We start from the raw sequence: 14,475 nt of genomic DNA, 5'->3' as shown, positions 1-14,475 counted from the left end.
GACCGCAGGTGTAGCAGTAGTAGTAGCGTTACGGAGAGCGACGGCGGCCAAAATGCGATAAACGCGAAACGCCCATTTCCTCTTTAAACAGGAAGTGGTTCTCTGCTCGTATCGTCGCATTGATTTCGCCCACAACAATAAAAGATACACAGATACTAAACATTTTATCACAGGATTGCAAAGATAGTGTAAATCCTGCTTGAACTAGGGCACCGGCGTAACTAATGCTGTCGGACGCAGGTCAGTGTTTAATAAACGATAGCATGGTTGGCTACATGCTACATTTGACAGGGGGTTAGCTGGTGTTAAAGGGCTTTTTGTTGTTGTATTTACCGTCATTTTTTGCATGCTGTTTGCTTACAGGCGTATTAACCTATTAACACATTTTCAAGTAGTATATATTCGTGTTTTTTAAAAATATACTGAGCATGCAAAAATTCTTGGGAATCTCCAAACTATTGACCCTTTTACAAGACAATAGCTTAGTCTGGCATGTTTTATAGTTGAGCTCTATGGAATGATGTTGCTTTAGTTTGTAGTTTTTTATAAACAGTGAGTGCTACATTTTCTGTGTGAGACTAAAAGTGAGTACTGTTAATGTTGGGAAGTTTCAGGAGGGAACTGACTAAATAATAACTGTTTCTTTGTTCCTCCTAAGCACTGCAAAGAGGACTTATTTGTTTACACACAAATAATTTCTTGCTCATTGCACCATCTAACTAAAAATATCAAATGACCATAAAGAAACAGTGAGCCCTTTAGGGAATAAGGGTAAGGTTTCCCTGAATAACACATTTGTCTTTAGAAAAAGCTTATTTTAGTTTTTTGTTTTTTCCAAATCCTGCACATTGTGTGTTTGTCAAACCTGTCATTAACCAGCCATAAGTCTATAATTTTAGCAGGACTTGCCCTAAAAACTCATTACCACATGTTGTGTATAAACCAGAGCCCTGTGATGTTTTCAGACTACTCGGGAAATGCCTCTGGTTCCCGTCGGGTTCGAAAGAGGAGCTCAGGAGAGTCACCTGGAGACGGAGTGCGGCCTGCAGGACGACAGATGAACTCCAGGGTCAAACGCAACAGTAACCCTCCACCATCAGGACAGGTATTCAATCCACAATGACAATAAAATATCTATCTATTTATATGTCTGCTGACACAATGGTGACACAGGTTAAACTTACTAGAAGAGAACACAATGTTTCTTTATCTAAGGTAAATAAGCTAAGGTAAGCTAAAGTAACCTAAGGTAAATAAGCTATTTAGCTTTTAACAATGCTTGTTTTATTAGAAGAAAACACAAAGTTTCTATAGAAGACTAAATGAATTTTCTTAATATAAAGGTGACATAGGCGATTCTTGTTGGAATCATGTTTTTTTGCCTGTGGTGTAAAGTCCCCTATAATCAAAGGTGAGCTATATAATCTTTCTGGTGGAGAGTCCTCCTCATGCCTTTATACAAATGTTATTGCTTTGCCTGGAACAGTCACAGGTCAGATTTATGGAGAAGCAAGCTTGATCGCAGTAACAATAATTCTTTTAAGAATAAAAGAACCCTAATTAGTAATATTAATGATACTCTGGAATGACCACCATTTAAAAAGTTGAACTTTCTGATAGCGTGTTAGCAGTATTGTAGCATCTTTGTCATTTACAAATTCACTGAAATACAAGATTTATTTATTTGGGAATCTACAGTTTTTACAGCTTTCACTTTGTTTGTCTGACATGTGTACAGAACATACTGTAAATATTTAGTTAAATTTAGGGATTTTTGTTTTTAGATCAAAAGAAAGGCCACAGACACAGAAGAGGAAGAAGACCAGTCAGAGAAGAAGTACAGAAGGTGTGAGAAGTCCGGGTGCTCAGCTACGTATCCAGTTTGTTTCGCAAGTGCTTCTGAAAGGTACCCCTCAGCTGTTATAAAATAAAATATATAACTATTGAAATAATAATTTGAAAAATATAAAAGATTATTTGTATTATTATTCTAGGTGTGCTAAAAATGGATACACGTCTCGCTGGTATCATTTGTCCTGTGGGGAACATTTTTGCAATGAGTGTTTTGATCACTACTATAGAAGGCAAGTTTCTCTGTATTCTGAATTTTTTTTTATCTAGTTAAAGGTTGTATGGAGGATTTTTTTTTGTTTCAAATTGTCAATGATAGCATTATAGAGATGCAGTAGCCTTGTAATTATGATGACCAAAAAAAAGAGAATAAAAATTCATCAACTCTGGACGTGGTGGGGCCAGCTAAACATTTGCCAATAGATAACGACACTGCCTCGTTATCTGTTAGCTGACAGGCTGTCAATCAATCTCCCTACGTTTCTAGCTTAACTGACTTGCCTGCGCGCCGCCGGTACGTGGTTTACGTACGCCTGTCACGCAGTCCACAGACGCAAGCCGCACAGACGCTGTTTACTCCACAGTTCTTAGCGGCTTTTTTTGACCTATATCTTCCTCACAGTTAGCACAAAGTTTGTTGCAATGGCAGACAAGAATCCAGGAGCAGTTAGCCGCAAAAGAAAGTCCGTTTTTGAGATTGCTGAAAGAAGAAGACAAGGGGAAAAGCAGCGAAGCCAAACTAAGGTGATTCTTGAAGATTCGTTCCAGCGATGGCGCAACTGAAGCAGACGCAGGGTCTAAAGACCACTGTTGGGCAAGTTACTTTAAAACTGTAATGCGTTATTTATTACTTATTACTGTCATTTCAAAGTAATTCGTTACATTACAATATTACTGCATTTAAAATGTAAGGCATTACATTACTATTGCATTACTTTAAGTTACTCTCACCAAAATAACTGCGAAAAAGCTGAACTTTTCAGCCGTATATGGACTGAACCAGGACTAAACAAGGTCTAAACCAGGACTAAACCAGAGCTGAACCAGGACTAAACCAGGACTATAACAGGACTAACCTCAGACTGATTCCTGGACTGAAGAGGAGGACTAAACCAGAACTGAACTAGGACTAAAACAGGACTCACTGTCAGGATGGGCTCGAAGGTGACCGCAGGAGAAAGGACCGGCTTTGCTCCGCACCTCACGGAGGTAAGAGCGGGTGTCGCCCGATCGCGCTTTATGGACCCTGCTGCTCAGGCTCACGGTCCTGATTTCAGCAACTATTTGCGGGTACAAGACCCGGTGCAAAACTCTGCTACAGCGCGTAACTTCTACCTTCCTTCAACGTGTCCAGAAGTCCAACTTTTTGTGCGATGGTTTGCATCGTCCTCTGTCTTTTGGGTGTGAGCGCAGGAGACTTTGTCGGTGCAGAACATTTCGTCGACGTGGATTTTGTCGGAGAGAAAACTTGCAGACATACAGCACTTCAGAAGCACACTGCTAGAGATTGAACATGTATTTAAATTTGGCAGCTGAACACATTCTGTACTGTACTGTACAGGAGACAGGAGTCCCTTAGCCGATCAGGACACAGCGGGAGGAACGCAATACGTGTTCATACACTAAAAACAAAAGGCATGCAAAATTGCACAAAAAAAAATTCTAAAAAACAGCGAAACAGCGAGACCGCGAAAAGTGAACCGTGTTAGAGCGAGGGACGACTGTAAGCCAGGTCTAAACCAGAAGTGACCCAGGTCTAAACCAGGTCTAAACAGCGTAGAGTTCTGGGTTGGTCCTTTCACCCGCGGTTAACTGAAGGTCTATCCGGCCGCGTCTCCGGCGTTTCACCGCTGCTGATTTCACGGTGATTTTAGCGAATTTCTATGAAGAAAAACCCACCACTTCAATCCAGGTTAAAAAAGCATTGTAACGCGCGTTACTCACATTTGTACCGAGTAAAATATAAACATTTTTCCCCCTGTAATGCCTTACATTACTGCGTTACAGCAAAAATCAACGCATTACTGTAATACATTACTTTTATAATACATTACTCCCAACACTGCTAAAGACTGACGCACTGGTTGCCAAATTACTCCTGGACAGGTCACTTCTGCTTATTATGAAAACGTACTTTATTTCCAAGAGCTAGTCAAACGTTTTTCAGGACACGAAAGCGATATCCTATGTCTGAAAACGTAATTTTCAAGGCAAAGAAAGAGTCTGCTTGCTGCTGCGTGTTGTAGCTAGTTCATTCGCACTGAATCTCCGCGCAACCTTCTCTGCACCCCTTTCCTGCTCCTCTCCCCGCTGCCCGATCCGCTCTTCCCCCTGCTCCTCACTTCTCCGGGCACGGAATCTCCGTGCACCGCTCCCCTCTCCTCTCTCCTCTCCTCTCCCTACTCCTCACTTCTCGTCCGCGCACGAAATGTCCGCGCATCCGCTCCCCCCGCTCCTCACTTCTCCGCCTTGCCTAACCAACACTGTAGTTAGTTGTTTACAAGTCATGTGCAGTGCACCGGCTGTAAACAAACCTGTTTCTGGCGTAAGGAGGAGGCGGGAGGAGGCGTTTCTACGTAGGGAGCTGTAGGGGAGGGGGGGTGGTTTCACGCATGCGCAACATTTGAAAAAGGACAAACAGTCGCTGGATTTCTCGTTCCTTGGAAAATCCTCTATACAACCTTTAAATAAAGGTCAAGTAAATGAAACTAATAATGTTGTATTCATTCAGTCACAAAGATGGCTATGAGACGTTTTCTGCTTGGAAAAAGGTCTGGACCAGTAATGGCAAAAGTGAACCCAGTCTCAAAGCTTTCATGGCTGACCAGCAACTCCCGTACTGGGTTAGTTCATTCATGTTATCTAATTTAAAGGTGCACTATGTAATTTTTCACTTATAGACCATTTGCGACCCTTTCACTAGAAACATCACATTTCACTTCACATAGCAAAGTCGATTTGATATTGATCTTTAATGGCATGATACACATTGTTGCTATTTTTTTGTTTCAGATTCAGTGCACAAACCCAGATTGCAGGAAGTGGCGTCAGTTGACCAAAGAAATTCAACTCACAGCTTCTCTTGCTGCATCATACCGATGTGGCATGAAGTTTAACAATGTTAAGGTAAAAATTACATAAATGTATTATAAAAAAAAATATATATATATATTAAAAGATCTTTGAATACTGTTACTAATATTATTAATTGTCTTTAATTCAAAGACTGAAGGAGCCGACCATTGCTCTCAACCCGAAGACTTGGTGAGTTAATTTAAAATATTTGTATATATACTTGTATAGACAGATATAAGGCTTAAAGAGCCCATATTATGCTCTTTTTTGAAGTCTTTTTCTGAAGTGGTAATTTCAAGGTGGAACAGAACATTTTGAGCTTTGGAGATGTAGACAGACTAATAATAAAAGATTACTCAAACATGTGTGAATGAAACAAAACATAACTTCAGGTGTATTTGTGAGGCGGTAACTGCATTATAACATGACTAAAAGCTCACAAGAATCTGCTTTGTGTAATATAGGACCTTTAACATTGTCCATCCATTCACTCACTCATCTTTTGTATCTTTCTCCAGAGAGTGGCAGAGGTGAGTGAAAGCTGGTGGCAGTCGATGCTCATTTTGCCCCCTCTGTTCAAAGACAGTCCAGCGAGTCCTTTCCTGGCAGCGTATTACCCAGACTGTGTGGGCATGAGTCCCTCTGGCTCCTCTGTGTCTCCCAATGAACTGAGAGCGGACCACTGTCGAACTGTACAACCACAAAGTAAGTCTGCTTTAATGGTGCACTATGTAACTTTTCGGTTGAGGGTCCGTCACCATCTTGGTTCTATGGATATGTCATTGCTCTGCCTGAAATGTTCCAGAGTATGACATTAAACAACTGTACCTTAGATTTATTAAATTACAGGTGGTTTTATAGCTCAAAAACACCTAGAAAAACAGGTATTCTAACTGTGAGCGGTTTGACCTTTTTTCATGACATTAGAAAGATTTAATGCCATACTGTGAAACATTTTTGACAAAGCAATAACATCTCCATGAAGAAATGCAGGTGTTGGACCTTCCACCAGAAAAGTTAAACAATGCATCTTTAATTTAAAGTTTTTAAATATGTGGAAGAGGGTGATCGAACATGGGATATTATCTACTTTGACTGATTACCACCAACAGTTTTTGCCACTATCACATATTTACTTACACTTATATACAGTTAGACTACAGAGTTCTATTTCCAAGAAATTGAGTCCTTATTGTACTTGTCATTTTTATTATCTGAATTTAGTCAAGTTCAGTTCTGGGTTAGCCCTGATATGGCCCTCTTAACATGGCTCAAATAAGATCTAACAAAACTTAAGCCAAATATTTACTTTACTAGTTTAGGTGAGGCTGGTGTAACACATGTGTCTTTTCTGTAGTCCCAGGTCTGTGCCCGTACTTCCAGCCGTTTTACCAGCCAAATGAATGTGGTAAGGCTCTGTGTGTGCGTCCGGACATGATGGAGCTGGATGAACTTTATGAATTTCCTGAATTTTCCCGAGACCCGACCATGTATCTGGCTTTGAGAAACCTCATTCTAGCTTCTTGGCACCGAAACTGTAAGGTAAACATAATAACTCTGAACTTTCATATTATGTCATTTCAATATTCCACTCATAACAAACATTAAAAGTAGATTTAACATAATACTTGCACAAAAACATAAAAAATTAAACAATACAAGATGGGAATATTCCTTTATATAGGCTGTAAACTCTGTCAGCACAACTGAACAAAATTTCATACGAACATAAATATATACGTATGACCCACATATGACCGTATATATAATAAGATACACGATTAATAACAATGGGTTTCAGAATGATGAGAAATTAGGACTGTTGACAGCAAAAACAAAATACAGTATATGTTTAGAATGGGGAAAAATGTTACATATAACAGGAAGCTGAAACCCACGATGAATATGAATAAATGTGTGCACCGTAACAAAAAACAACTATATTCAACAGTTGTAACATTTGTAACTTTATATATGTCCTATAAAAAAAACTGTCTCTCTTGAGTTATTTTGCTCAATTTAGAAATAAACAGTTTGAGTATGTGAAAACAACCTGCAAACACGTCACTACATAAACATAAATTATGTCTATAAATAAATATGGTTATTTTCCACAGGAGGTGCTGACGTCTGAAAAATGTGCCCTCCACGTGATAGTTCGAGGTTTGGTTAGAATCCGCTGTGTTCAGGAGATGGACCGAGTGCTTCACTTTATGACCAGGAAAGGCCTCATCAACACTGGGGTCCTGTCTGTGTCCAGGCCGCTGCTGCCAGAGACGCAGCGCTGTGTAAGTCACTACAGATAGACACATATATCTGTTCGCTGATAGAGCGGGTCTGCTATTTTCTGATCTATGTTATGTTTAATCAACAAAAACACACTTGGAATTGTGTTTGGGTTCATTCAGATAGTTGTCTCAAACAGGAAACACGCTGTTCCACATTATGATGTCATGTGGTAATACAGGAAGTGCTCCGCTGTGTTTATTATACTCCTTACACCTTCTCTAGAGTCATTTGGGTAATTTAAGCCTGAAATTGTCAATCTCTACTGAACAAAAGGTAAAAGGTAACTTGAAAACTGCCAGTTCATGACATCGCAAGGTGGAACAGAGCATTTTGAGCTTCGGAGACTTCTTGTGGCTAAAAGCTCACAAGAATTAATTTTGCGTAATAATTGAGTAACAGGACTTTTAATAAATGCACTGACTGGAGATAACTGGACACTTGTGTTATAACTGTGTTTATGAAGTTTTACTCATAAATTCATATTAATAAAAGCCTGTATTAACTTGCAGAAAAATGTTATCATCATCGGAGCAGGGGCTTCTGGACTCGCTGCAGCACGACAACTGCACAACTTTGGCACTCAGGTAAATACCACACCACAAACTCACAACCAGACAGGGACCGAGTAGCAGCAATACATCACACTTCATTATTATGACAGGCCAAACACAATATTACACCATTAGAAACAGTAGATACATTTACATGGGCAGTAAAAATCAGATAACTTGGTAATTATATCTGATTTTTGGTGTATATTTACATGCACAAAAGACAGCTGAGTAGTACAAGTACAATTAATTAACTTTTTCTTTCCACATTTCTCTTTCATTTTTTTCCAGTTTGCCCTTTGTTGCATAATTTTATTGTCGAAACCTTCATACATGAACAGTCAGAAGGAAATCAGATTACTCACATTAGATGTAAATGTTTATTGGGGCTGGGCAATAAAATCTTGGAAGTAAGAGCAGAGACTGCTAGTCTTTCAAACAGGGGGAGCTCTTTACTTTTTCATATGCTATTATTTAAGATACTGTAAACTGCCTTCAGTTACATTTGTATAGATATCTAATTACAATTGCACAATATTCCTGCTTTGAAAGTAAGAAAGACATGAGTAAACTTGTTTCATAATAATTGTCGATTTTACAGTTCTGCAATTTTTTAAAATCTTGATTATTAAAAATTAATGAAATTAGATTAACTGCTCAGGCCTACTGTTTACATGACATTTCAATAATCTGATAAGTCCAGAAATCAGATAATGATCATATGTTTTGTTTGCATATAAACACAGACATGACCTCTGTTTTTCCAGGTAGTTGTGCTGGAGGCGAGAGAGAGGATCGGAGGTCGGGTTTGGGATAACACCTCGATGGGGGTCACTGTGGGTCATGGGGCTCAGATTGTCAATGGTTGTGTGAACAACCCTATTGCACTCATGTGTGAACAGGTGACCATTTTTCTACTTTTCTGTGTTTCTGTTGCGGAACTTTGAATTTCCTTCAGGATTAATAATGTATCTATTTAACTATCTATTTATGTGATACTTGAAAATGAACACTAATCAATGTTAAAGTGAGAAAAGCAACATTATAACATATATAAATGAAACAGATTTTATCCCTGTAACAAGTTCTAAACAGTAGAAGTATTAGTTGAGTAAAATTATTACTTTGTTTGTTTGTTTTGTTTTCAGATGGGGATAAAGATGCATAAACTGGGAGAGCGCTGTGACTTGTTCCGGGAGGGAGGACAGGTCACTGATCCGTCCATTGACAAACGGATGGACTTTCACTTTAACGCAATTTTGGACGTGGTGTCAGAGTGGAGGAAAGACAAATCGCAAAACCAGGACACGCCACTAGGAGGTGCACTGTTATTTTTGATTTCCTTTATCTATAAAATACTTGTGTGATATGCTTTACTATTTATAGAATCTTTCTCTTCATCCACCTGCTCAGGGACTACATGTTTATAAAATTCATTCTGTAACCAGGGACCTGTATCTTTCCTTTTACTTTGTCATTTAGAAATTTTGTTAATAACCAGTAAACTTTAAAGGACCCATATTATGCTATTTTCTAATCTGTGTTATAAAGTTGTCTCTTCATCACAAACATGCCCGCTGTAGTTGTGTTTTGTTTCATTGACACATGTTTAACACACAAACCTGCATATTTAGGCTCCATACACTTTCACTAGAATTATTTGGATGATTTCAGACTTGGAATTGCCAGGCTTTATGAACTATAAGTAAAAGGAGATGTTAACTAGTAAACTACCGCTTCATGACGTCACCAGGTGGAACAGCATTCTGAGCTTTGGAGATGTAAACAGACTAATAATAAAGAGTTACTCAAACATGTGTGAATGAAACAAAATACAACTCCAGGTATGTTTTTGAGGAGGAAACAACATTGGCTTAAAGCTCATAAGAGTCAATTTTGTGTAATGTAGGATCTTTAAATATCTAACTAGACCTTATAATAAAGAACTTTTAATAGATCGAATAAAATGTATATATATCCTATAATCCAACAATTAATTTTGCATTTTGTTTTGTAGAAAAAGTTCAAGAAGTGAAGAAGAACTTTCTGCAGGAGTCTGGGATGCAGTTCAGTGATTTGGAGGAAAAAGTTCTTCAGTTTCATCTCAGTAACCTGGAGTTTGCCTGTGGAAGTCCACTAGGACAGGTTTGAAAAACACAAACAGCACCGTCATTGTAACTATATCAATCATTAAAGGTGCACTATGTAACTTTTCTGCTGGAGGGTCAATCTTGTGGTTGCATACCTGGAGATGTTGTTGCTTTACCTGTAATATTCCATATATGGCATTAAACATGTTCATCTCCATTTAGACACACAAGATATGCCATCGCGCCTATGCTTTTGAAGGTATTTTTGAGCAATAAAAACACCTGTAATTAAATAAATACACAATAGACAAGTTAAATGACATACTGTGGAACATTTCTGGCAAATAGGTGGTGGACCCTCTAAAAGTTACATAGTGCATCAACATGATGTAATTTAATTGCAGAGAGAAAAAAAAATCTGCAATTTTCAGGCAAAATCGCCCATGGGCTGGATATAATCACATTCTTAAACCTGTAAAATGTTTCATCTTCTCTGCAGGTCTCTGCTCGATCCTGGGACCACAATGAGTTCTTCGCCCAGTTCTCTGGAGACCACACCCTCCTCACTAAAGGATACGCTGTGTTACTGCACAAACTCGCAGAAGGGCTGGACATCAGAACCAAATGTCCTGTAGGTCATTTATCTAGAAGTGTAATGTTTATACAGTAATGATAAAATGAAAACTATTAGTTATTTTTTATTTGATTAAATTACAGGTTCAGTCCATTGATTACTCTGGAGATCACGTCAAAGTAACTTCAGTCAATGGATCACAGTGGACAGCACAGAAGGTAACAATTACTATTTGGATATATATTATAAATGAATCAACAAACCTGAAATTTAGAAAGTAATTTTCTTAATTAAATAATGACTTATGAATTTATATGTTTTTTTTAAAGGTAAATTACACAAAATTGACTCTTGATGTTATAATGTTGTTTCCTCCTCCAAACCTGGAGTTATGTTGTGTTTCATTCACACATCATCCCCTTTATTATTAGTCTGTCTACATCTTGAATGATCAAAATGCTCTATTCCACCTTGTGATGTCATGTAATGTCTGTTTTAGGTTTTGGTTACAGTTCCTTTGACACTGCTTCAGAAAAACTTCATTCAATTCAAACCTCCCCTTTCGGACAGAAAAATGAAAGCCATCCACAGTCTTGGAGCTGGCATCATTGAGAAGGTAAAGTGTGTACATTTGTTGCTATTATATTTGTTATTTGTTTGTTAATATAATTTATTTTATCTTTTGCTCAGGTTGCTCTTCAGTTCCCGTTCAGATTCTGGGACAGTAAAATCCAAGGAGCAGATTATTTTGGTCACATCCCCCCAAGTCCTGACCACAGAGGCATGTTCAGCGTCTTTTATGACATGAACCCACAGGTGAGGAGTTTACATACTGTTCATTTTACAAGTCATCGTTTTTCAAATAGACAAATATTCTTGATTTACAACAAATGAAAAGTAGAATTCATAAAAATAACAGATTTAAAAATGAGATCCATGTTTTAATTTGTTTGATCTTAAATAAATCATAATATTACAGTAGCCTAAATAGGTCAAATATTTGATTCTTGTATGCTTTTCATTTGTTCTGTGTTCATGCTTAACTGCGATTGGTTAAATATGGACTAAATCACAATCTCTCTGTATTGGCGGATTCTCTTGAGGTCAAATAATATTGTTTAATGTTATGTTGCCCACCCTACGTCTAAATGTACCTCTTATTCTGGCTCTGAAGAGAAAACTCCTATTTAAATTCTGGTGTGCATTTACTGATGAATGTGTGTGTTTTTAAAGCAATATCTGCCCTCTAAATAGTTCTGTGGTTTGATTCATTCACTGAATATTCATTTTACATACAGTATAAAAACAAATTTAAATGTACATTCTGTTATAGTCTGTTCTGTTTGTGTGTGTGTATAGGGAAAGCATGCTGTTCTTATGTCTATTATTTCTGGAGACGCTGTGGCCGCTGTCAGAGACATGGAGGAAGAGGCATTGACGTCTGTATGAAAATCCTACGGGAACTTTTTAAAGAACAGGTACAAAGTCATTTTAAACTAGATTAGTAGAAGTATTGAGAGTTTTATTATGGCTAATCTCATATTGTTTTTTTTTTTTTCTTTTCAGGAAGTTCCAGATCCTCTAAATTACTTTGTGACGCACTGGAGCAGAGATATGTGGGCCCAGATGTCTTACAGCTTTGTGAAGACAGGGGGCAGTGGTGAGGCGTATGACATCCTTGCTGAAGATATACAGGGGAAAGTCTTCTTTGCTGGAGAGGTAACACTGATGAACAAAACAACAAGAGATAAGTTAATTTTGACCTTTAAAGATACACTATGGACTCTTTCTGGTGGAGGGTTCAATACTATGGCATTAATTACAGAATAAAAAATACATTAAAGTCACAAAAAGAAATCAAAACACAAATAATCATTTTGTATTGCTAAAAATTACCATGAAACATTTGCTTGTCTTTGTGGAGCTGAATATGTTTATGTCTATACTATGGAACATTCCAGGCAAAGCAATGGCATCTCCATGGAGATAAGCAGGTTACATAGTGCACCTTTTAATAATGGTAGTTTTGAACTAGACTTAGACAAACTTTATTGATCCACAAGGAAAATTACTTGGACACAGCCGCTATATAATTTGTAAATAAGTAGCAAAAAGAGCAAGAGACGTAATGATATAAATGTAGATGTATAAGTAAAAATAAAATTAAATATAGAAATAAAGTAATATAAATATATCTCAGCTATATCCAAGAGGTTGTAGTGTTTAATGGCAATGGTGGCTTGATTGCAGGAGAGTAAAGATTACTCAGACATGCATGAATTGCTCTAAACACAACTTTGAGTGGGTAACATAGTTTGAAGCTCTTAAAAGTCAATTTAAGTCCTGGAGGAGGGTCCACCACCTGCTTGTGTTCATGGACATGTTATTGCTTTGTCTAGAATGTGCTATGGTTGAGATTAAGTCTGTCAGATCTGCAGAGATACAACCCTATTCACAGAGACTGGTTGTATTTTTGAGCAAAATAAGCACCTCTAATGACTAAATGCTACATAGATGTGCCATGGAACATTCCAGGCAAACCAATAGCATCTCCATGGAGACAAGAATGTGACGGACTCTCTGCCAGAAAAGTTGTGCAATGCATCTATAATATTTGGGCGGTAGTGGCTCAGTTGGTGGAACGTTTGTCCACTGATCCGAAGGTTTTCGACATAAAAAAACATTATTGGTTGAGCGGTCAGATCCACTGGCCCACAGGTTGGCGAGGCGATTCTAGCTTCCACAGGTGACTGCTGCCGTTGTGTCCTTGGGCAAGACACTTAACCCATCTTGCCCCCAGTGTCTGTGTATACTGGTATATGAATGTGTGTGTGTATGGGTGAGTGGTTCTTTGTTGTAAAGTGCCTTGAAGGTGGAAAAGCGCTGTGTAAAAGTGTGACCATTTACCAGTATGACTTCTCTCTCATCACTTTTTCTTGTCCTTTCTTCAGGCCACCAACAGACACTTCCCACAGACTGTAACTGGAGCCTATCTGAGCGGAGTGAGGGAGGCCAGCAAGATGACGGCAGTATAGTAAAATATATCTAAACTCCCAAAACATCACCAGCAGCACTGCCCACCGGCCCCAAAATGCAACTAAAGACTGTTATCTAACCTGAGAAATTGCATCCTCCTCACTTGAAAATTCATTCATTTCACTGTGACCTGTCTGTTAAAACTGTTTTGTGTCATGACTGAGTCGAGTTTGGCTCTCAAGGGCTTGGGGAAATATTGATGTCTAATTTATTTGAAGAAATCACTTTCTTCTATTTGAAATTTCTACTTTCCCTCTGCAAATGAGGAGTATGTTACTTTAAGTTAAATTCAACACTTCAGTTATCAATTACTCTAAAATTGTCTAAATGCAAGAAAATTGATTAATTTCTTTTTCTGGAGTGGTGTTGGAGTTTCTACTTTTCAAAACACTCATATTAACTTAAATATTGTGTGTTAATTGTCATTGTTTATGTGGTAATGAATGGCTTAGTATAGTAGGGGTATTGATAGCACTATTACGTTAGAATGTTTGACTAAAAACAGTATTTGGTTTAAACAAGACTGTCTCAATTCTCAGGGTATGATCAGGGCAGAAAATGAAATCTTTGATACAAAAACACTAAATCATGATATAAAAAAAAGTTGTACTTGATCAATGCTTTCCTAAAATCTACACAACAAAGTCTGTTTTATGATTTATGTAGAAATCATGTGTTTCAGTCACACCTGTTTGATCATGTCCTAATGTAATAGCGTGATAAAAATATTTAACTTGTATGTGTGTAATAAAGTCAGCTGTTGACTGCCAACCGTAATTGACCACTACTCTGCTTCTTCTTTTTAAAAAAATATATTTTATGAACTCATTTTGAAGAAATATTTGGCAAGGTGATTTATTTAGCCTATTTGTGAAAGTATTGTATTCTTTGTGCAGTGTCGTTGAGTGTTTAGATAAGTGCTGTATTATTATAATCAAAATGTTATTGCATTTGTCATATTAAGTGTGCACTATGTAACTTATCTGGTAGAGTTTTTCTCCATGGAGAT

General features: G+C 37.8%; 1 protein-coding gene across 1 annotated transcript; it reads left to right on the top strand.

Moving 5' to 3' along the window:
- Positions 1 to 77: 77 nt before the first annotated feature.
- LOC110168914 (lysine-specific histone demethylase 2) lies at positions 78 to 14,243 on the top strand. The gene is given in 22 exon segments (XM_020934402.2): positions 78 to 240; positions 966 to 1,105; positions 1,785 to 1,906; positions 1,995 to 2,084; positions 4,583 to 4,694; positions 4,864 to 4,977; positions 5,077 to 5,115; positions 5,445 to 5,631; positions 6,284 to 6,468; positions 7,044 to 7,214; positions 7,725 to 7,799; positions 8,534 to 8,668; positions 8,915 to 9,086; positions 9,784 to 9,911; positions 10,356 to 10,487; positions 10,574 to 10,648; positions 10,930 to 11,046; positions 11,121 to 11,246; positions 11,790 to 11,859; positions 11,862 to 11,908; positions 11,997 to 12,149; positions 13,382 to 14,243. Coding segments are annotated over 22 exon segments (2,490 nt in total). The 5' UTR covers positions 78 to 224; the 3' UTR covers positions 13,466 to 14,243.
- The last annotated feature ends 232 nt before the right edge of the window (positions 14,244 to 14,475 follow it).

This window comes from Boleophthalmus pectinirostris, unplaced genomic scaffold, assembly GCF_026225935.1.
Source record: "Boleophthalmus pectinirostris isolate CB_2022bp ecotype Guang Dong unplaced genomic scaffold, ASM2622593v1 HiC_scaffold_21, whole genome shotgun sequence".
In the NCBI taxonomy this organism is placed as follows: domain Eukaryota; kingdom Metazoa; phylum Chordata; class Actinopteri; order Gobiiformes; family Gobiidae; genus Boleophthalmus; species Boleophthalmus pectinirostris.
Note: the sequence above shows the minus strand (reverse complement) of the source record. Positions and strands in the feature narration are given on the sequence as shown.